General features: G+C 50.3%; 1 protein-coding gene across 16 annotated transcripts in view; it reads right to left on the bottom strand.

Annotated features, from left to right (window-relative positions):
• Nucleotides 1-843: 843 nt before the first annotated feature.
• The window catches only part of GFRA1 (GDNF family receptor alpha 1), a 232,134-nt gene continuing 210,148 nt past the window's right edge, over nt 844-22,829 (bottom strand). For all 16 annotated transcript variants that reach the window (XM_089313980.1, XM_089313977.1, XM_070057165.2 and 13 more), the window contains 2 exons: nt 8,563-8,616; nt 844-8,060 (listed from right to left, as the gene is read on the bottom strand). In XM_089313980.1, the coding sequence (XP_089170106.1) occupies nt 7,905-8,060; nt 8,563-8,616 (210 nt within the window). In that variant the 3' untranslated portion in view covers nt 844-7,904. The remainder of the gene's footprint in view (nt 8,061-8,562; nt 8,617-22,829) is intronic.

Here is a 22,829-nt window from a genome sequence, read left to right as displayed (position 1 = left end):
GACCTAAATCGCTCTACACGCAGCCGTCTGAAAGCAGGCCTGGGACGCCAGATAGGATGAAGGCCCTGTGGAGTGAAAAAGCTCCCAAGAGACCCGGGGCGGGTTTCACAATTGGAAGTTGCACCCTGAGGCCCGCAGCAGTGGTGAAATGAAGGAGTCGGGTCTTGACAGAAGGACGCCAGAGCTGATGACTTCACCGGGAAGACAGGGGCTTAGATTTGGAGAAGCCACTGCCATGATCCTAATTCAGAGCACAAAATCCCGCCTTGGGTGACCTTAGGTGATTCTTCCTGGCCCGGGACTGAGCAAAGATGCTGGAGTTTAAAAAAATATCAGTTTGGAGGTCTCTAATCTTCTATCAAAATATGCACTTTGTGGAAGGATCTTCAACTCATCCAGTGCGACTCGGGACGATGAGGGCAGGTAAACCAGCAGCACATGTGGCTTCTACACTACACCCAGCTCCTGGTGGTATCCCCGAGTGATTCGCTTGGGTCCAAGATAGCGGTGCCAGGGTAATTCTGCCCCACCCAGGGGATACTAGCAATGTCTGAAGGTATTTTTGATGACGAGTGGGGACTGGAGCTGCCCACTGACGCTACTAAACATCAACCCTGTACAAATCCTGACACCCACCACTCCCCACCCCCGACCTGCAAATGATGATCCGGCCTCCAATGTCGCCAGTGCCACAGTTGAGACCCCCGGGCCCAAGAGCCCATGTGCCGGCTACCCTGTCCTCATCTGCTGTCAAGAAGCCCCAAGACATTGTCACCAGGCTCCTTGGATGTGCACAGATTTCCCATGAATGAATTCTCTAATAAATGAAGAAAAAAGACACAATTTTTTTTTTTTTTTTACAAAAGAAAATGTTTATTGGGATATTCTGGGTGGAGGGATGGCCCAAGGGACTACGCCCACTCTGTTGAGCCTGAGCGCTCAGCTAACAGGAAACTCAGAAGTCTAAAAACCTCTGTTGGAGCCCAAGTCGCAAACCTTGTACTTCCACACGACTTGTTCTTCCGCGGGTGTCAGCCAGAGAGCACATTGCAGAAACAGCTGTGTGAGGAGGCAGCGTGGGGCTGAGCCCAGGAGCACGGACAGGTGTCCTCGTGAACGTAGACGCACAAGACGGCGAGACAGATGGATCGTTGCCCACAGGTGTAACCTCAGTCAACACAAGACAGGACGTGGGGACCCAGAGGGAACGGCTCTCGTAACCAGAGGCTTCTCAATGAAGCTCGCTCTACCCCTTGCTTAGGACAGAATTCTAAAAATATCCTAGAAATCAGAAGGCTTCTTCCATCCCACCTGTGGTGTTAACCTGCATGAAACAGAACGCGCAGAAGTCGAGACGTACCCTCGGGGCAAGAGTAAGAAATGCAACGGCATCCCAAAGTGTACAAGAAAAAATCCCACATCCTAAATCTCACACAGCTTCTCAGCAGGAGTTGGATTAAACAGAGAAAATAATTTCAATATCAAGGGATAACACAGAGGAGACAGGGAAACTCTTTAAAGCAAACTCCGAGGCGAAAAGTGCTTCCCCCACTCCCCGCAGGGAAGGAAAGGAAAAGAAGAGAAAAGACAGATAATTAGGAGAACTGTAAGGCCCTGGATTTCAGGGTGCTGAAGCCATTTCTTCAACCCTCTGAGGACAGCTGGCTACTTCTGAATCCAGAACAGCCCATCAGGAAGGCCCGATTACAGCAAGACCACGGCCGAATAAGGCAGGGCGACATGGGGTTTGGTGCTACAGTTTCCATTCTCTTTTTTTTTGGCCACATTTGAGAAATGCCTTCAGCTAAGGCTAAAATAAAATAAAAACCCAACCTTGAGATCAGGCATGCTTTGCGTGCCAGGAGGATAATGCTGGATCATGCAGCCCTGTAGCAATTCTCTCTGGTTCGTTCGCTCTCTCCCTCGCTCCCTCGCTCCCACACACACACAGCATTAAATGTGAGCCTTGCCTACTACTTCAGACACAGCCCAGAGCGCCCTCACTTGTACCTGCTGCAGTCACCCTGGCCTGGCCCCAGGTGACCAACCTGACCTTACTGAGTATAGGAAGCGATAGCCCTGGGTTTCCTACACCCAGAGCATCCACTGGATTTTCCAGCTCTTATCCTACCTCCCCCTACTCCCCTGATCTATGTTAGGGCTGTGGGGGGGGCATCGGGGTCACTGTGCACATTCACGTTTTGCTGTGTTTGAGCACTGTTGCTTCTGTCCTTGCTAAAGCACTTCTAGTGTCTTATCCCGCCTGCACTGTGGCTGGTACCAGCCAGTTCTGGCCACTCCACTTGTGTACCCTCTGCCTAAGCTCGCAGCCATCAGAGGCCCAGAGCAGGGATCATCTGGGTTCTCCATGGTGGTTTTTCAGGCTCAGGAAGAGGGTCATATGTTTGCCGCTCCCAGTGAGTGTGCACTGGGCTCTCCTATAACACAAATGTGGACAGAGACTTAGTCTTGGAGACGAACCTGCAAAACAGGTGCATGCACTATTTATAAAAAGAATTTAGTCTAAAGGATGTCTAATAAAGGCTTCTGCCCATCTGGAAGAGATGCGCATTTTCCCTAAGCTGATGTCAGAGGGCCCCACCTTCTCAAGATGCTCACCAGGGAACTTGAGCTCCAAGTGATGGTTCACGCACTCGGAACCCTCGTTCACGAAATGTGCTCAATGGACAAGCACTTGACTTGGCCTCTGGAGAGGATATCCTCCGGAGAGTGGCCCATCTCTCCTGCCCACATACTTATGAGCTAACTTCCCACAAAGCCCACCCCACTCTGGGTCTTGGCCTCGGTGGCAGATGGCTGACTGTGCTGGGCCTGGCTGGCCATGCTGAGCTCCTCCTGGGTGGGAAACAAAGGGGCCAGATGTGAAGTTGTTTTGGTCCAAATGCTTTAAGATTCTCGGTCCCAGGTGTCTGTCCCTCCATAATCTCAGGAGGACAAATCCTGGGTAAACACAGCTGGATGCCAGCAGGGTTATGCAAGTGGGCCAGTTCATGCTACTGTATGACAACAAAGCCCTATCCCAAAACTTCTCATCCAGTGCTGTTTAAATACTTAGTATGGGTCACACTTCCAGCTCGGGCAGGCTGGTGAGCAGGCAAAGACATCAGAATGAATGGAGAGCTGATGGTTTCTCCCCAGAATCCTGCTCTCTCCACAACCCAAAAATGGGAATTGGTAGGAAAACCCAGCCTGAGATGCAAAGGAAACAGAGAGAACCTTCTATTGATACTGGTGCCGGGTTTGGCAGCTGCCCTTGGACAAAAACAAACTCCTCATGGCAGTGGGACAAGATGCTGATGGTGGCACCTGCCAGAGGCACACAGCCCAAGTCGCAGCTGTGCTGGTCAAATGAGCTTGGAGACCTCAGGGGGCCGGGGCCTTGATGACAATTAGCAGGCTGGGGTTCTGTACAGGCGGTTTATGGAAGTAGGGGTTGTATGCCTGCCCCACCCCTCTGGCTGGGTCTCGGAACCAACAGAAGTGCAGATGTCGCATCCTGCCGGCCAGCCACCCCTGTGTTGTCTTGGAGAGGAGAAGAGACTTCCGGTGAGGATGTAGCAGACAAGACGTCCCCCAGCTGAGAAGAGTGGGCTCGGGAGGGAGAGGCACACGCACTTCCTAGTTGGGGATGAAGATCATCTTTAGATTGTCGAGCTCCGGAGAGGGGCAGCTCCATCCTAAACAGACATCGGATAGAAATCGTGGTTTTAGGATGAGGACTTGCTGGGCAGGGGCCCTGTGAGATGTGGAGGCCACGAAGAACAAGGGCGGGTGGTGAAGGTGTCCATTCCGGATATGAATGAGAGTGGAGTTGGCCACTGTCGTCCAATAACGGGCCTCGGGGAATGAAATGCCCCACCTAATGCATTCCCAGCTGGAGGCAGCGGCAAGAACCGGAGATTTCAGGCCTCTGCTGTGAAAACTGGCTCTCGGGGGCCCGTGAAAAGAATTCCAGTCGGGAGACTTAGATGAGTGGTCTCTTGAGAAGAAAAGCCAGGTCAAGCTCAGCGTGTGGCGAGACGTGTACAGCGCTGGGCGTCTTGGGGACCAGAGCAAAGTGGAGCTCCTAAGAGCAGCCAGCAAAATCCCCAGCTGCTCCACGCGAGACTTTGCAAAAAGAAATTGCAGATATTCCTGGCTTTCCTTTCTGTGGAGGAACTGCTGCCTGATTTAGGAAACGCTGGCTGTTTCGCTGCCGATTCCGGTCAGCAAGGGCCATCAGCAGACTGCGTGACACGTTCAGGCCGCCTCTTGCACCACGATTCTGCTCTCCATCCGCGTTCTCCAAGCTCTCTGCAGACGGGCTTCTCTGCTGTCAGAGTGCCTGGGCCAGGGCTCATTCACTCCAGTCTGTTGCCCTTGCTTCTGCCAAGGTCTCGCTGGCTACAGCCAAGAGCACCCAGGACCACGGGGCGAGGAGTCCAGGAGCGAGGGGCGTGTGTCATCCACGTAGCCCTTTCCCAGCCCACGGTTCATGGGCCTGAGTAAGTCACGCACATCTAACAACATGAATGAAGACTTTCCAAAAGACAGCTCCCCCGAGGCCACTGTTTTGTAAATAATAATGGAAATAGTTTTTATGTTGGGTGCTAAGAAAAGAATTTGCTAATTATATAAACTTCCACTGCTCTTATGTTTCGTTTCCCAAGCACTTCACACTGGCTCAAAAATGCTTCCGCCTTCCACTTTCCTAACTCGGCAGATGGAGTGGCGGGGAGGGTCTGACTGAGGCAGGAAGGGAGATGGAGCTGGGTGCCCTGACCCCTGGAGCACACACAACCCAGGAGCAGGCCCAGTCAGAGGCCATGGGCCCCGGAGAGGAGCCCTGTCCTTCATCGGATGACCACACAGCCACAACTTCTAAGACACTTTTACTACAGGGAAATGAAATGTATTTTAAGAAAATTAAATGGAACCCACATTCCTATCACTATCTGGATACACTTTGCTATGCTCAATGAAAAAATAAACTATGGAATTTGCAATGTAGACTTTTTCTATTAGAGGCTTGAAAAAAATCTGATATGAAAAAATATGCATTTGGCATTCCGAGCGCCTTCTCTACATTGTGCACTTCTTCCTTCATGTGCTCTCTGGAAACGACACTCCAATGCATACTGGTCCAAGAGACTCCACATCAAAGGGGGCTGAATGTGCTTCTAATCAGTCTGGAAATACTGCCTTTCTCTGTCCTCTGTCTCTCTGAAAGAAGTAGGGTACGGCTGGACTTGCTTTGGGAGTCCTGGGCTCCATGGGCCTAACTTGCTTTGTTTCAATCAGCATCAACTACAACAAGATGCCTCCTGCAAGAGGCCCCAATGCCAGTCAAGAGACAGTCCATCAACATAGGGACTAAAGGATAGGAAAATCACTTTTGCTTTTACAAACTCCAAGAGGAAGTCGGGTAAGACGACATCACTGGCCTGCTTCAGTGTTTCAGGGTCACCGTGTTAAAATGAGAACATCCTGGTTGGCAGAAGCACTGGCTTGGCTGGATTTTGTAAAATCTCTAACATGTGGTCCCTGAACAAGATACTCCCAGTTTATTTAATCAGCAACTTATTTTTCAAACGGAGGATTTGATAACTCTAATATAGCTTTTATTTCTGAAGAAAAATGAGGTCTCTGTTGGTGATGGATGAGGCTTTTCAAAATTTAATTTATGTGTTGCATATCCACGCATTCTTCGATAAAGCCTGCCCTTGTTAGCACTCAGAACTCCCGTTTCCTCTTTGGTCATCTGAAGCTAATTAGAGCTGCTGTTTACTGCAGAAGGAATCAATAGTTTTCTACAGTGGATCACACAGACTCAGACCCACGTGCAATTAGTCCAGAGTAGATACACAGAGATACCTTAATCCAAACTAAATATGCTCTGTAAGAGACAGGCCCTCATAGATGACTAGCATTCCAAATATTTTGACACATTTAATGTGTTTATTCAGAGTCTTTATGGAATCTTGCTACTCAAATACAGTTGGGTGTTTCATGAATTTCCCTTGAAAACATTTGGAAGTGAAAAAAGTTGGTGGTGAGTATTATACATTTGTGTTTATTAACATTTGGCTATAAATGTACTTCAAACACCAAGAGAGCTATAAGACTATGCCTTTACCTGGGATTTCATAGATTCCCTCCCCCCAGTAGTGTGATGAATCTTTCAAGGCAAACTTCAGTGGGCAAAGGGCAATGCTAAGACCTGCGCGCTGTGGGGTTGCTCCTCCAGCCCCTCCCCAGCACGCGGCTACAGAGAACCCTGTCTTCTCTTGTCTGTGTGGGAGAGCGCGCCACCAGTACTGGTGTACTGCTGATTCTGAGTGTCACCATCTAAAACCAGGCATCCAAAGTGCACTTTAGGGTCTGTTCTTTCAAGGAAGAGAACAACGAACGATATGCGGGTGTCAGAGCCGGTTGCCTTATCCCCAGAGTCCTGTTCTGCTTCGCTGTGCCAACCAACTCTGTGCCCCAAGCCTCATGTTGATGCTCTTGATTCATAAACCTCCTTTCTCTCGTTTTTGCGTAGTCGGTCACCACCTGCCACGGAGGACAGAAACAAGATGCAAGCGTTCCCTCGGGCCCTCCAGATGCAACTGCGGCCAAGACGTCACGGTCAGGTTTAAAGACGATCCTTCGGGAAACAACCGTGTCCTCGAGCCAGGATCTGCTCTCAGAGGGCAGCATGTCCTTGGCCCCATCCCAATCAAAGCGGCCTGTGGCAGGTGATACCAAGCTTCTGGGTTGTGTCCATGCAAGGCTGCCATCAGACATGGCAGAACGTTTGCCAGCGCCGTGGCTGCTCACAGGCGGGCACCCTTGTGTTTCAGGACACAACGCTGGGATGCGCTGCTTCCTCCTGCCCCCTGTGAGGCTGCAACAGAGCTTCCTTCTGGACCACGAGGTCCCTCCAAGTCTGCTCTTGAAGAGTTGTAGTTGTCAAGTGAGTACTGGAGCTAACTTAGGAGAGGAAAACAAGTTCCACATATTTTGTATTAAACCATCAGTAAAAAAAAAACAAAGACCGTATCATTACTTTCAAAATATAGAAAGCCGAGAGTTGAAATCACTTAGTAGTAAAACTGTTTTGTCTACATATAACCTCATAAATGTAAAGAATTCTAGAGCGATGCTTCGGCTACGTTTGACACCTGCTACTTAAGGGCTTCACACTCAGGTAAGGCTTAGGAGATCCATGATCCAGGTACTGTGAAGTGTCGCGCCCACGTTCTGTTGACTAAGAGACAATACTACATTTGGATGTGGCAGGCGCTTTTTTGTTTTGCAGGCAAATACAGAACTGTTTACAGTATATAAACGTTAGCATGGAAAATGCTAGCACATATAAAAAGGTGAACATTGGCACAAGCTTGTTTCCACAAAGCTCACTCTTCATGAGAATCTGCGCTTTGTAGCACAAAAAAAAAAAAAAAAAAAAAAAAAAGGCTTGTCATCTATGTTAGGTTGCAGTTTATGTCATTAGAACTCAAAGCCATTGCATGGATACAGATCTTTTGAAGTGGCAAATCCTTCTCCAGCTGGTCAGAGTCAAAACCGTGAACATCACCATCACCACCACCGCCGTGGAAACCATGGCCCCAGATTGCTCTACAATCAGATTTACACACTGTCCTTCGGCAACACAGTGTGCCCCAGAGCCTTCTCCGCTGGGAATGTAGCACTGCCTCAGGTTCTCCAACAGAAGCCCTGAAAGATCACAAGAAGCTTTCTTGAAAGAAAAAAAATAAAATAAAATAAAGCTCCAGTCGGATGGAACTGTTTCTCAACTGGGCTCCTAAAACCGGAACTTGAGGTGTACAAGAGAACAGGAAACAGATAACTCGATTTTTTGTCTTTTTACATGTCCATGTTGTTTTCTTTAAATGCAGCTACGATGTTTCTGCCAAAGATAGAGATAACAGAGTGGACAGAGCAGTTACCACCAGGGCCAGAAGTGGGCTCAGACCGCAGCCTGGAGGAGCAGCCATTGATTTTGTGGTTATGTGGCTGGAAGCACCAGCGAGACCATCCTTTTCGTAATCGCGCTGAAAGAAAGGAAGTTTTCATTATCACCCACTGAGTGTGTTCCTTGTACCAGAGCACAGCATACATGCACCCTTTGCCCAACACCCCGCCCCTAGCTGGCTGAGCCACCCACCAAAGCCGACCCGAGGTTCCCCTGAGATTTCAATTCACGAGAAAGAACCACGAACCTGGGTGAGACCCATACTGTCTGCCTTTGGGGTTGTTGTGAGGGTTAGAGGGCGAGCACTGGGAGCTGTCCTGCATCCTCCCTGTGCCGGGACTTGGAACAGAGTGGCTTCCAGCACTAGGGCGGGGCTCTGTTCTCCGACGAAGCTCTGAAGGCCCACGCTCAGTTACAGCTCTGGGTGCTGGATCCAAAACCTGCACCTTGCACAAAGGGCCAGTGGACGCGGAGTGGGCGGGGCTCAGCCTTCTCGGGACTGGAGACCTTTTTGTCTTTGAACACTTTCTCTCCTCCTCTGCCTCCAGGGACCCAGAGACTCAAAAAGAAACACAACTTACATCAGAGAGGCAGAGGTGGGTGCTGCCTGACACATTGGATTTCAACTTCTGTGCCTGCGGAAAGACAAGAAAATGAAAGACTCAAACCTAACAGGGGAAGAGCAATTACCGGCGACCCATTAATCAACGTTCGGCGCAGTGCTATGCAGTAAGTACGCGAGCCCCACGGTGAGCCTCCTGTATAATTTACAGTCTTCTAGTAGCAGCCTAATAAAGAACACGTGAAGTCAATTTTCACAACATATTTTACTTATCCCGGTATAGTCTCACTTCCACATGGAATCAATCTAAGCTGGAGAGAGAGATCTTTCATCCACTGGTTCACTCTCCAAATAGCCACGACTGGGGCTGGGCTGGGCCAAAGCCCATGGGTGCAGAGACCTAAGTACTTGGGCCATCCCCCACTGCCTTCTCAGGCACATGAGCAGGGAGCTGGATTGGATGTAGAGTAGCCAGGACAAGAACCGGTGCCCATATGGGATGCCGGTATTGTAGGCAGGGGCTTTACCTGCTATACGACAGCACAGGTCCCAATCTAAATTTCTTTTTGACAGGCAGAGTTAGATAGTGAGAGACAGAAAGGTCTTCCTTTTTCCGTTGGTTCACCCCCCAAGTGGCTGCTATGAAGCACCGAAACCAGGAGCTTCCTCCTGGTCTCCCACACGGGTGCAGGGCCCAGGCACTCGGGCCATCCTCCACTGCCTTCCTGGGCCACAGCAGAGAGCTGGCCTGGAAGAGGAGCAACCAGGACAGAATCTGGCGCCCCAACTGGGACTAGAACCCGGTGTGCTGGCGCTGCAGGCAGAGGATTAGCCAAGTGAGCCACGGCGCCAGCCCCAATCTAAATATTTTTAATAAGACAATTTACATTTTGTTTTTTCATACCAAGTCTTCAAAACCTGCTACTCACTGTGCCATAGCTCAATTAAGACCTTCCTTGTTTCAAAAGCTTAGGAGCTAACCATGGCTTCTGTAGGGGCAGTAGAGGCAGCATTAGATTACTAATGAAAAATTTCTGATCACCTGATTATATTTCTGAATGTTGATTTTGGGAGGCGTCTCCTCCTACTTAAAAATGTTGCAGTGACAATGCCCACTCATGGGCAGGTATGGGGGGGGTAATGATTAAGCCACCACTTGGGACACCTGTGCCCCATATCAGTGTACCTTGTTCTAATGCCAGCAGCTGCACTTTCGGGTTCAGCTTCTTGCCAGTGTGCCCGGGAGGCAGCAGATGATAGCATAAGTACTTGGGTTTCTGCCACTCATGTTGGAGAGCCTGGTGGAGATCCTGGCTTCCATCTGGCCTCTCCCTGGCTGTTGAAGGGCATTTAGGGAGGGAATCAGGATGGAAGCTCTCTCCCTCTGTCACTCCAGCTTTCAAATAAATAAAAACTATTTTTAATCACCATTGATTAGTTAACTAGAGAGGGGCCTTCTTGAAGCTTCTTTGCTAACTAGAGCAATGAATAAATAAGTGACCAAACACCTACCATGCTCCTGTTTTCCAACACTGGGCAGAATATGGCAAACAAAGACAACATAGTCCCTGGGCTGGGGGAACTCTACCCTCCTGAGTAAGCCACTCACTGGGCACTAAGACACGGGTTGTTGCGGATGGGTGCCTGGATGAACCTCACAGGCCATTACAGACCCCAGTCCTACACCTTGAAATCTGCCCCTGGGAAAGCTGCAAAGGAGCTTGGTTCTGGAAACTTTGAGCTCCTGGTAAATCCTCTTAACTGGAGCCACCATCCACGGGGCCTCTGCCTGAGATTTGGTTGAAGAGAAGGTTTCATTGCTCAAATAATGGCCACGGAAACACTCGTGAAAATGGCTGGCCCAGTACAAACCTTTTTGTTTTACCAAGAAAAGCAATCAGAGCCCAGGGGAGTGACTTATCCAAGGTCACACAGCACTCTACGTGTAGAGTGAGGATGCAGACCAAGTCTGCACTGCTTGGGTGAAAATGCGTTCCCTTCTGCATCATGGTGTTTCCCCAAGGCTCTACCTCCTCCCAGGTCCACCCAAGGAACGCCTGTGACACCCCCACCTCGCTGTCGCCTCAGGACAAGGCCTGGGTAGGCATCACACCTGAATCGAGGAGGAGCTGGACAGCCAGCTGTGTGAGGCTGGCACCCATGGCAAGGCGCTTGCAACTCACTGAAAATGATAGCAGGTTCACCGCCGCGTAATTCCTTACCATCCCACTCCTCGGGGGGCAGCATCCTCATCTTTGCCTGTATTTGCATATGGCAGCTGTGCATATGAAGTAGAAACCTTTAAACAGGCATCAAAAGTAAGGCACTGGGCGGCATCCCCAAGCTGTTCAAAGGTCACTAAATGTCACGTGGAAGGTCCAGAGAGGAGTTGAGCCCGACCCACGAGCCTACTTCTTTATGAACAGTGACTCTGGTCTACTGCTCCCTCCAGAGAACAATGTGGACAACTTCACATGGTTTATTTCTGTTCAAGATTGGAGTTGTGCCCAGACACCCAAATGGCCCTAAAACGTCACATTCTGCCTTTCCTAAGCCGTCATCTACAAAAGACAGGAACTTGCTAAGATCCTTTGTATAACAAACACATTCGCTAAAGTACACAGAGAAGGCAGCGTGACCTCCAGACTGGGGCGCGGTATGCCTGCAGGTGCCTTCGGAACTTCTAGTCACTGTCAAGCTGCGCCTCCACGTCTGGACCACAGCAGGCTCCGAGGGGAGGCCTCCACCCGGCCACGTACACTGTGGTGAGCGCCCGCAGGCAGGGTTCACCTGCCGTCTGCACCATCTGGGACCCTCACCAGCTATGCTTCTCAGTCACCCCAGGAACCCAGGAACCTGCTCCAGCACTGGTAGAACGGCTAACAACTCCACCATTAGTAAAGGATGGTGAAGGGGCTTCCAGCCATGCCCTGGAGAAGGCAGATTTCTGAGCCCTCCTTAATCCCCGAGGGTCTCACTCTGCATCCGGGAATGACTATGATACAGGAAAATGCGTTAGCCCAGCTCCAAGTCCAGGAGGTATCTGGGCTCTTGTTTCTTCAAAGTGGGCAGCCCATTGGCCTCTCTGTGCAGAAAAGGGGCACCTTCTGGCCTTGCTTCCCTGCAGCCCCAGGGGCCTGAGCAAAGCCAGGGCAGCAGTCCCCCAGCTCTCCTTGCCCAGAGGGCCACTCAGGTTGGTATAACCTGACAGGGGCTGAGTCCAGGGAAGGAGGGGCAGCCAGGCCCTGTGGATGCTCTGGGAAAACGCCTGTTCTCCTGTGCAACACCTCCCTACCCCTCAGAGGCACGGGGCACTCCAGAGACTAGAAGCCCACAGCCAGGTCTCTGAGGCCCTGCTTACACGTGTTCACAAGCTTTCTCCCGCGAGGACGCGGTGCCCGGGAACGTGCCGTGATGCAGCGGCCACCGCGGGCCGTAAGTCTGAGCAGCAGGTGAAGGGCAATGTTCCTGGGGGCGGAAGTGGCAGGTGGCACGGCGGTTCCAGAATCAAAGGACTGCACGCGGAAGGGAGAGCTTTAAAAACTTCACTCCAATGAGAGGCAGGCCAGAGTGGATTCTGCTGCCTGGACCGGACAGTGTGCACTACAGGTGGAAAATTGGCAGCTGGGACAGCATGGGCCCAACAGCGTACGCCACAGGTGGAGGGCGGGCCCTGGATTCAGACCCGGCTGCTTCCGGCCTGCTGCATGCTCTTGAGTCTGGGACCCTGTGGAAGTCCCCAGGGACGCCTGAAGGGTAGGCGCCTACATAAGAACATCTGGGTCTTCAAGCCCATGTCAGCTGACAAACCTGTTGTGTCCACACTTGAAAGGCATTTCTGAAAACACCATCAAGCTATCACTGTGTCTTGCAAGCCAGGTATGGTAAATGCAGAGACACAAAGTTACAGGGCTTCCCCCATCCCCTCGCAATGGTCGCTTCAAAGACCGCTTGCATACTGCAAACCTTGCCTTGGTTGTTGAGAATTGGGATGGCCCCAGGAAAATGAAACAGCAAACCAACTTCTGAGACTTTGTAAGGCACATGGAGTCAGAATCTGGAAGCGCCCCTTCCAGGGTTGGGCTGTAACATGGAAGTGTTGGCACAGGGCTCAGCTAATGACGGGGTAGGAGAGCCCCAACACAGCCCTCAGCCTGCCCCACCTTTCTGGACACCAAACCTCTACTATGTCTTAAAAAGAGGTGAGGCTATGGGGCTGGCACTGTGGTACAGCAGGTTAACGCTCTGGCCTGCAGTGCCAGCATCCCATATGGGCACCGGTTCAAGACCCAGCTGCTCCACGTCTGATGCAGCTCTCTGCTATGGCCTGGGAAAGCAGCAGAAGATGGCCCAAGTCCTTGGGCCCCTGCACCCACGTGGGAGACCTGGAGGAAGCTCTTGGCTTCAGATCGGCGCAGCTCCAGCCATTGCGGCCAACTGGGGAGTGAACCGGAGGATGGAAGACCTCTCTCTCTGCCTCTCCTCTCTCTGTGTAAGTCTAACTTGCAAATAAATAAATCTTTTTAAAAAAGGATTTTCTTCTAAAAGTCTACTCGAATCACTGTTACAATATATTGATAAAGTGAATCATTTCATCTCACAAAAAGTGTATGCATCCTCACTGCTGATGCGGGAGACGTTCTGAGATGGTGGAATCGCCACCAACACACAGAGGACCTCGCGGTTTGCATCTTGAGAACGGGAAGGTGGGGGGAGCCCTGGAGAAGCCTGGGCCCAAACCTTCCCCACATTCTAGCAAACCAAGGAAACCTGTGCCTGAGGCACTTCACACGCCTTGTCACTCCTGCAGCTGCTGCTCTTGTGTTATAAAACTGTCACTGGCGGTTATCCGCAAGTCCAGGCACGTCACATAATAGAATTTCCAGGGCACTGTCATTGTGGGGCCAGACCACGCCAGTCCCCGGCACCAGAGGGTTAATAAATGCATTAGATGCTGTTAACCTCTGCTACCTGGAGTCAGTGTGGTGCCTCTCCTGCTTTTTACCCAGTGATTAGCATTGGGAAAGCTAGCCCTGGTGCCCAGGGCTTCCCTGGGTAGAACACACAGACATATACCCACTTCTCAGCACTCAGCCCAGTCCCCGCCCTGGTTCTGCCCACAGCAGGCTCTCGGCAGCCGTGGGGACGGGTCAGGCTCCTGAGTAGCACATTTGCTGTTTTACGGAATCGGAGACTTAAAAGCACAACCAGCCCGGAGCCTGGCCTCTGCTGCCCCAGGACTCCGTTTCTGCAGGGAAGCCAGTGTTTCATCTCGAGTTTTTAGGCAGCTGTCAGCCAGCAGGGCATGGAACATTTCTCTGCTCTCCTCCGTGCATAAGAAAAAACCGTTTTCTGCTCTACCTCCAGAAAATAAAACCAGAGGAAGCTGCCCAATCCAATAGCAACAGACTGTCCAGGCTGCAGCCAACGAGTCCTAATTAATGAGGCTCTGGTTCTTTTCTCCCTTGCTTTACTGATTAGAGAGATTTGCTATATTAGGAACCTGTTTGCTTAATGACAGAATACAAGCAATAAACAGAGAAATACACAGACTGTAAAATGCAATCAACTTTGCTATGCAGCGCTCACTAAGTACCTTGCGACATCTATCACACTTGTCAATACCGGTTTATTAGCATACGAGTCTCTTCTGCGGCATAAATTGGACCTCTGCTAGGGGAAGCCACTGCATGAATTCTTCCCAAAAACAGTCCAGAAGCAAAAGTCTGGAACACCCGAAGCCGTTTCTCAATTTCAATCTCTGCATCTGATGTTTCTTTGTAAGACAAAACACAGGGAAGAGGGTGTGCACCTAATTCTGAGGATAACTGAGCAGAACCACTTGCTTCGGAGTTGCTCCCCCCACCCCGCCGTGTGCTTTAATCAAATTCACCTGATTATAGGCTTTTATGGGGGAGTGCTTACTATATAACAATTCTATTACAGACTTGATGCATATTTGCCCTAAGTAATTTCTGCACATAAAAAAAAAAAAAAAAAAAAAGGGAAAAGCTGCCGCTGCCTGCAAGTGAATCCAAGCTACAGCCTGGGGGTCTGCCCAGTGTTCCAGAGTCTTCGACTCTTTGCAGCTTTTCAGGTTTTGTCTGTTAACTTCGAGGAGCACCGTGGTTTATTGCTGGCCCGCTTTTCCACAATCCCTGCCACCGTCTTGAAACGCATCTCCCTGGTGATGTGCTTTTCCTATAAACTTGGTAGCACAGCTTGCAATCACCAGTCTGGATCACGTGCAGTGCGGTGGGCTGCGGAAAACCAGCGCACACATCGGCCGGGCCGGCTCGGAGCGCCGGGATTGGGCATTTGTTTTTCAGAGTCTGGGAGGCAGACAGGAGGGATCCGTTTCCTCCAAATTGAATTCTGCCGAGATCCCTGGACCCTGGCATGAGCCAGGCAGGGAACAGGGGCCGTGGTAAGAGCAAGGGGGAGCTGGGCTGGCTGTGTCTCTGGGGACCTTCTCTGCAGGCCTCCTCCACCTACTTCCCCCAGACTGTTCCCTTTGTGTTGCCTGAACCGTAGCCAAAAGGTTCTCATTACATTAAACTCTAAAATGTCCTTGTAGAGATATTTCACTCTGTGCGGGTCTCAGGAAGTGTGCCAGGGGCCAGCTTTGTTAGTCTGGGCTGGTTGAGCCTGGTCAGAAAATGGAGGTGGGCTTCCAAGGGCTTGCATTCGCTTCCTTACCTGGAGGAAGCATGGTTCACACCCAGGTTGGGAAATATAGGTGGGGCCTCCAGCACCACACGTGCAGTGCCAGATGGGGATGCAGAGGTCGTAGCCTTGAAGGTGACCTGGACACACGCCCTAGAATCTAGAAGGTCTTCGAATCCTCACGTTCATGGGGCAGTCCGAGTTTAACTGTGTGATTTAGTTTGAGCTGAGCACCAAGCTTGGAGCAGCCCCTCTCTTCCTGGACCTGATCAGACTGGGCCCATGGTGGTCAATCGGGCAGCGACAGAGAAATCGCCTGGAAGGGGCACACTTGTATGAAACTTCAGTTGAAAATCTAACTGCCATTAATTTACTGATCTTTGGCCATATGACCAAGGTCACCATTTTTAAAGAGACTACCAGTGGGCGTTCCTGTGCTGTGTCTTATGTAAACTAAACCTGTGATTCATGGTCTACCATCCCCAGGTTCAGTTCCTTTAAAACAGAGGTGACACTTGTTGGACACCAACAGGAAGCTCCATGCAGATTCTCTACATTTTTATCTTTCTTCTACAGTTGTCTCACCCACAGCTAATCCAAGGGCTTTTTTTTTTTTTTTTTAAGACAGGCAGAGTGGATAGTGAGAGAGAGAGACAGAAAGGTCCTCCTTTTGCCGTTGGTTCACCCTCCAATGGCCGCCACGGCTGGCGTGCTGCGGCCGGCGCACTGTGCTGATCTGAAGGCAGGAGCCAGGTGCTTCCTCCTGGTCTCCCATGGGGTGCAGGGCCCAAGCACTTGGGCCATCCTCCACTGCACTCCCTGGCCACAGCAGAGAGCTGGCCTGGAAGAGGGGCAACCGGGACAGAATCCGGCGCCCCGACCGGGACTAGAACCTGGTGTGCCGGCTCCGCAAGGCGGAGGATTAGCCCAGTGAGCCGCGGCGCCAGCCGCTTTTTTTTTTGTAATTTTTTGAAATGTATGCTGCTTAGTTTTCATTGAACCAATTATGCTATTTAATGTCCCTAGTATAATCATTCATATAATGTTTAATTAGATGACAGAAGCAAAATACCAAACGACCAGCACAAAAAGTCTGAGCACACACACACTTGACTCCTGAAAGCCTGCATTCTCCAGAGGGGAGAGGGGAAACCTGCTTGCTTGGTGCATAACATGGGCCTTGTGCATTAGCAGTTACGGCTGCAGAGTAACAGCTTCTGTAGCGAGCTTTGCCTACAGCTTAGAAGTTGGTTGATAAATAGGGTGAAAAAGAACTTAGACCAGACAGGTTCTAAACCTGCGGTTTCAACCATCAGCTTGGCTCTAATACTCCCATCCCTCTGTCTAAACAGTAGGTTGTTGAGAGAATCCAGTGTAATACTCTACATGGATGTCCATATAACATTCAGGTTGCTGTTGATAATCTCCCAGATGCTGGACGGTCTCTGGTCAATTTTGGATGGCAGCAAGAGTGGGAAAGGTAAAACTGTAGGCTCCTCGGGCAAGTGAGCATCAAGTTCAGAACCAGCTCGTGGTCTTCTGTGACCGCTGAGATTTAAACATGGATGCAATGAAAGAGACACAGGGCAGTAAGCTGCATCAACAATCCTCCATTAGCTCGGCAGTCCCCGGGGCTTCCCTGTCCGTCTCCAGCCCAGCATAAAAGGATGCCGACAGCCCTCACTTGTAATTTAACACTAATGGCAGGATGGTAAAAAGCACTGTGTTCAGGCACTGAATACAGCATGGAGCTTAACAGGGTGCTCTGGCCGGGCTGTCGTCTTGTCATGATCCTCTTACATCTTCCTTTGCCTTTCCCCACGTTGGGACAAACTCAAGTTGCAAAATACACCAGAGAATGGCATGTGTTCGTTCATGGTTAACTTGCTTGATTAGTAAAATATTCAGACAAGAAGCAATTAGGCGCTGTAATTTAGAAAATTATGCCCAATTAACAATAAGATGATGCAAACAACGTGCGAATGACGGCTCCGGGTGGGGGTGGAGGGTGTGCTGTAGTGCGAATATTCAGCTGTGATAGGGTAAAGACCAGGAGGAGGGACTGCCTGGCAAGGAAATGCAAATGTGCAGAAGCAACAGAAAAGATTCATCGCTGGCCCTGATGAGAAGTGCATGAAGCCTGTCTCATCAGCCACGCATCCTCACCACCATCAGATAATATTTATTAAGCCCCTCATTCTCCCATGCATTTATGGGCGGCTGAGTGCGGCTCCGTAATGGTTCTGTGACTTATGGCGGCAGCTAAGCTTTGATAGAAAACTCCACGGGCTGCAGGCAGGGCTTTTGTTCACCCTGTGGCTGTGGAGATGGAGCACTCTTGGTGCTACCAAAAAAACCACATCTTATTTTAATTTAAAAATATATGCTTTTTGTCACCAGAGAAAAATAGCCTTGAAAACATGGGAAACCCAAGTAGATTAACGATGATGACCAAGCACTAATGTTCCCGACAGCCGCCACTGACGACGGGCCCATCTTCATTTTACCAAATGCTCCTGGTGACTGGGGGAGGCACTTCCCTTTGGCACAGATGGGGAACAGAGAGGGGTTAGGAGTGGCTGTGACTTTCCCGAGTTTCCTCAGCCAGGAGTGTGCTGAGATTTGAACCCAGTCAATCTCACTTCAACACCCACGCATACTGACTCCTAGCCGTAAGTTCTAATCGTTACCCCTCACAATCCTTGCATCAGCCCTCTGAAATAGCTCTCATCATCCTGCTAACAAGATAAGGAAGGTTTTAAGACATGGTAAGAAGCTCAGGATCAGGGCCTGGCGTTGTGGTGCAGTGGGTTAGACTGCCACTTATAATGTCCATATCCCATAGGGGTGCTGGTTCGAGTCCCAGCTGCTCCACTTCTGATTCAGCTCCCTGCTGATGCACTTGGGAAAGCAGCAGAAGATGGGGCCCAAGTCCTTAGGGTGCTGCTAGTCACATGGGAGAGCCAGGTGGAGTTCTAGGCTCTTGGCTTTAGCCTGGCCCATCCCCAGCAGTTGAGGCCATTTGGAGAGTGAACCAGCTGATTAAAGATGGATCTCTCTCTCTCTCTCCCTCTTCCCCTCCTTCCCTCCCTCCATTATTCTGCCTTTCAAATAAATAAATCTTTAAAATAAATAAGAGCTTGGGGTCACACACAGAGCCACTTCAGGCAGTCTAGAACCAGGACACAGACTGACAGAGGGGACAGAGCACCAGGGTCCTGCCAAGCCTCACCCTGAAACCAGAAGCAACTCTGCAGACATGGCTGCCACGGGAGGTCAAAGGCCACACCAGGCAGTTTCTGCTCCCCTGAGAGCCCTGGAGAGGAGCACTTCCTGTCACAGCTGAGGTACCCGTGACCATGGGCCATGCGGGAACAGCCACCCCAAGAAGAACTCCCCAAACATCCACCCAGCACCCATATCCTGAGATTCCTCGCTGGACATTGTCATCGAGAACCTGGCACCTCTCAGGCCTGAGATGTGAAGTGCAGGGAGGGGGAAGCTTTTGGCTGAATTTTATCGCACAAGGCACAGCCTTCAAGGAGGCATGGCTGGTTACAAGGCCAAAGGATAACAGGTCAGTAGGGGATATAAGAAATTGGGTTTATTTATAGCACACGATCTCAGTGCGCTCAGAGGTAGTCTCATAGGTTACCCAGAGCAAGAGAGCATATTTACAGCCACGACGGTACAGACGTCCTATTCCTTTTTATTAAGCATGTTTATTACCCAGCAATTGGGTTAAGCAATTGTCCAACAGCTGAATTACTATCCTTCTGATGGGCTGGCCTCTCTGCCCTCTGGACCACAGGAGCAGGTGGCCTGATGGTTCGCCCCAGAATGCACTGAGGGAGGCCTACTCTATCCATCCCCATCCTTAAGTTATCCTTTGAGAAAAGTGGTCAAAGAGAGATGCTTAGGAGAAGGCATCATTTTAAATAGCTAATCATTAACGACTGGTTCCATCGGAGGCCCATCTCTGCAAAGCAGCACACCTGTATGAAGTCCAAGTCCACTGCCCAGATGAATCTCAGGGTAAAGGTCACCAAAGACCCCCTCAGCACAGACCACCCAGGAGAAAGAAATAATGATAAAAATGATTACTGTGCGGCAGCTGAGTTACTGTGCTGAAGGATTTTGATTTAATTATTACACTCTCCCAGGCAAGAGTGCTTACCATTCCCATATCACAGATGACAAATCCAAGGATCAAAGAGATTAAAGTACTCTCCAACCAACTTTGCAGGAGGGTTTGCTTTTCATTGTAGCAAGAAGCCTGCTGTTCAGTGCCTTCCAGGACAACTCCTAAACATTTTTTCTTTTATAAATAAAAAAAAAGCAACTCAGAACCAACCATCTGCTGTTGGCCAATTGTTCACAAGATCCTTTGTCAAGATGCGGCACAATCAACACTGTGTTAGGCAGCTTTCTGCTACTGCAAGGAAATACTATTTAAGCTATGAAGAAGGATCAGGGTTCTGCAGGCTCGCAGTCCAAGACTGGTGGCCCCGCTGTTTGCCTGCTGATGGGGGCAGACAGTAATGGAGCCACACTTGTGGAGAGGAGGCAGGACGGCAGCAAGCAGAGAGTGGCTGGGCCTGACTCAGCTTTCATAACTCTGGACAGAGACAGTGAGCTACCTTCAGAGGGCACACCCCCAAGGACCCAAGGCCCACCTTCCAGGCCCAGCCCCTGAAGACCACAACTGGATGAAGAGTCCACCCTGTTAGCAGCATTAACTTATGACTCAAGGGTTTAAAGTCCTCCTTGAGTTCAGGAGCCAAATCATGGTCAAACCATTGCATCCCGCGCCTGGCTTCCCCTAACGCATGGCTTTCCCACTCACAACAGATGATCCCGCTCTGGATTTTACTGGAGCCACTTATCCTGGAATTAGTATCCTGTGGATAATCCACGGTGTTGCCTCCACTCTCCAGAGGACCCTGGCGTCAGGAAAGCCCTGTTCTCCACCCACCCTGTAGCACAGGGTGGTAAGGGGTCACGAGTCTCAGGTCTCTGGACAGCACTCCAGAGAGGAAAGAGCTCAGCCACACGGGGCTTCCTTGGTGGCCATCTCTGTGTAAATGAAACAGGGCTCTGAGCCAGAGCCAGTCTTCTCAAGAATCTCACTGCACTCCAGGGGCTTGGGACAAAATTTCCCCCATGGAGTGCCCCACAGCTACACAGGTCACCTTGTATGTGTACCTGGCCCAGGACCATCTCTGAGTGACTTTAGCTATTGGGCAACACACCCCTGGGAAAATTCCAGAAATATAACACGGGCTATAATGTCAATGCTAATATAAGATAGTGCCTTCTCCCAGGGCTATAGGCATACAATTTTTTTATTGTTTGTAATGACAACATATAATTCAAATGTAACATAGCATTCTCCTTTTTGCCAATGATTCCACAGAATGATGAGGTCTGAGTTATTCACAGGTGTTAATAAGGGACTGTTTTTAGAATTAAGAGCTGGGGTTGAGGCAGTGTGATTAAGGGGCTGTCTAAAAACGAAAACCCTTCTTGGGAGAACCAATTTACTGCCTACTGGACCCAAGGCTCCTCTGGTCTGGATGCCGTTTACCTTGAGCTTGGCAAATAGGTTTATTCCAGCTGGAGGAGACGCAGGAGAAAGGAGTAACGAGAGGAAAATTGTAACTCAGACACTGCACCGTGGACACAGCTACGCTGTGGTTGAGAAAAACAGATCCCATGACCCGCCTTTGTAGAAAAGGTGACACCTGGGTTCACCGAAGGTGAGCAGCAGATTCTGATAAAAGCTATTTTTCTAAGTCATTAAATTGGTTTTTAGGATCTTTATACTCTCCTTCATCTGAACAATTATTAAACTATAAAACAGAATTGCACAATTGCTGAAACTATAATCTGAAATTTTACAGCCAGCCATAAAATGCTATATTATTAAACTATACCAAAGATGCTCAAGCCTATTACAACTTTTTAGGTGAATTACAAAAACCCTTTAGTGGTGATACAGTAAACCTAAATTACAGTAGTTGGTATCCTGACAGTACGTGGAACCGAAGTTGGCAACAACTCAGACATGCCACTCACAAAGACATCATTACCGGACTCAGTGTGTAGGAGTCCACATCTGCTAACAGCTGCTCCAGGCAGCCCCACATCTGATCCCTGCAGGCTGCTGCAACGGCTTGTCCTGAGGCAGGTGCCTCTCCCTACGTCCCTCGCACCCCACAACTAACCAAGAGCTATGTTCAAGGTCTCGTATCGGTGACACTGAGAATTAAGGTTTGCAGTTACGCTGATCATTTTCCCACAATCTCTCCCCCCAGTGAGACTGTGTTCCCAGCTTTTAACTGGCACATCACAACTGCACGGGATACAGTGTGACATTTCAATACAGATGTGCTGTGACGAACACATCAGGGCAACTGGCAACTCCATTTAGCCTCAGTTTCTTTGTGTTGGGCCCAAAGTGAGATGTTTAGTTACCAAGCACCTGCCGCTTACATGTGTGATGCTATCTACATGACGGCTGGTGCCCGTTAGACCCTGAAGCCTTCCACTTCCAGTGGGCTTTGAGTACGTAACCGGGAACACAGCAGCAGCCTTAGCAGAGGAACTTCCAAGTTTGAGCTCCAAGTTCTGGCACTTTCCTGGCTGATGGGCTTTGGAAGTGCGCAACAGCAATTACCCCAAAAAGAGTTTCCACAACCGCCTCTTTGCTCCCAGGGTGAGCGTGGGTGGATCTGGGATGCTCGGCTCCCCGGCTCCCCTCTGAGCTCATCTGCTGGCACCTGGAGCCGAGGCCTTTAGGCTGGAGGAAGGCAGTCTCTCCACCCTGGGAGGAGCTGGGCCCACCACAAAGGCCCCGAGGCCACTTGGCAATCCCGGTCCAGAGCTCTGCCTCATATGAGGCTTCCAGGCGGGCAGAGGGAGGCAGGGAGGGGGGCTGTACCGCTTAGTGATTCTGCTAGGGGAAGACCCCCCACAGCTCATTTTTCCCTGAAAACAAACACACTCCAGGCAGGAGCACATTATGCAAAGGAAGTGCTAGGTGTAGCCAAGATTCAAATATTTTTTTAATGAGACACACACAACAGTGGGTGCTAGAAAATATTCAGTATCACACAGAAATGATGTCCCCCAACCCCCTGCCAAAGACCATAAACCAAATGTCACAGGAAACATGTAGCCCCAAGACCACTGAAGGTCTAGGCAATGGCATCCAAGTTTCCACAGTCATTGGATTCAGCGTGTGAGCTACGGACTCAGTGCTAACATGTATGGCACTGTTCTACTCATCCTCAATCCCACCCCTCTGAAACTCCCCCTTCCTCAGATCCAGGTGGGAGGAACCTCCCAGGATTTGGTCTAAACACTTCCATCCACTGTGGTCCTTTCCCACAAAGCCTAAAAAAGCAACCAACCAGCCAACCAACAACTATCTCTCACAAGAAGGTGACGGTGCGGGGCCCTAGAAGACTGTAGACTCCGGCAGGTCCCCAAACGACGAGAGCCAGTGGTGAGCCTAAGTCAATGTCCCCTGTGATACTGTCCGAGGCCATTACTGGTACACTGGTATCACCAGGGGAAGACTGAAATTTCCCAACACAGGTGCTGAAGCCCTGTGTC

Source organism: Oryctolagus cuniculus, chromosome 15 (assembly GCF_051225735.1).
Source record: "Oryctolagus cuniculus isolate XC-2025 breed Fujian yellow rabbit chromosome 15, ASM5122573v1, whole genome shotgun sequence".
NCBI classification, from domain to species: Eukaryota; Metazoa; Chordata; class Mammalia; order Lagomorpha; family Leporidae; genus Oryctolagus; species Oryctolagus cuniculus.
Note: the sequence above shows the minus strand (reverse complement) of the source record. Positions and strands in the feature narration are given on the sequence as shown.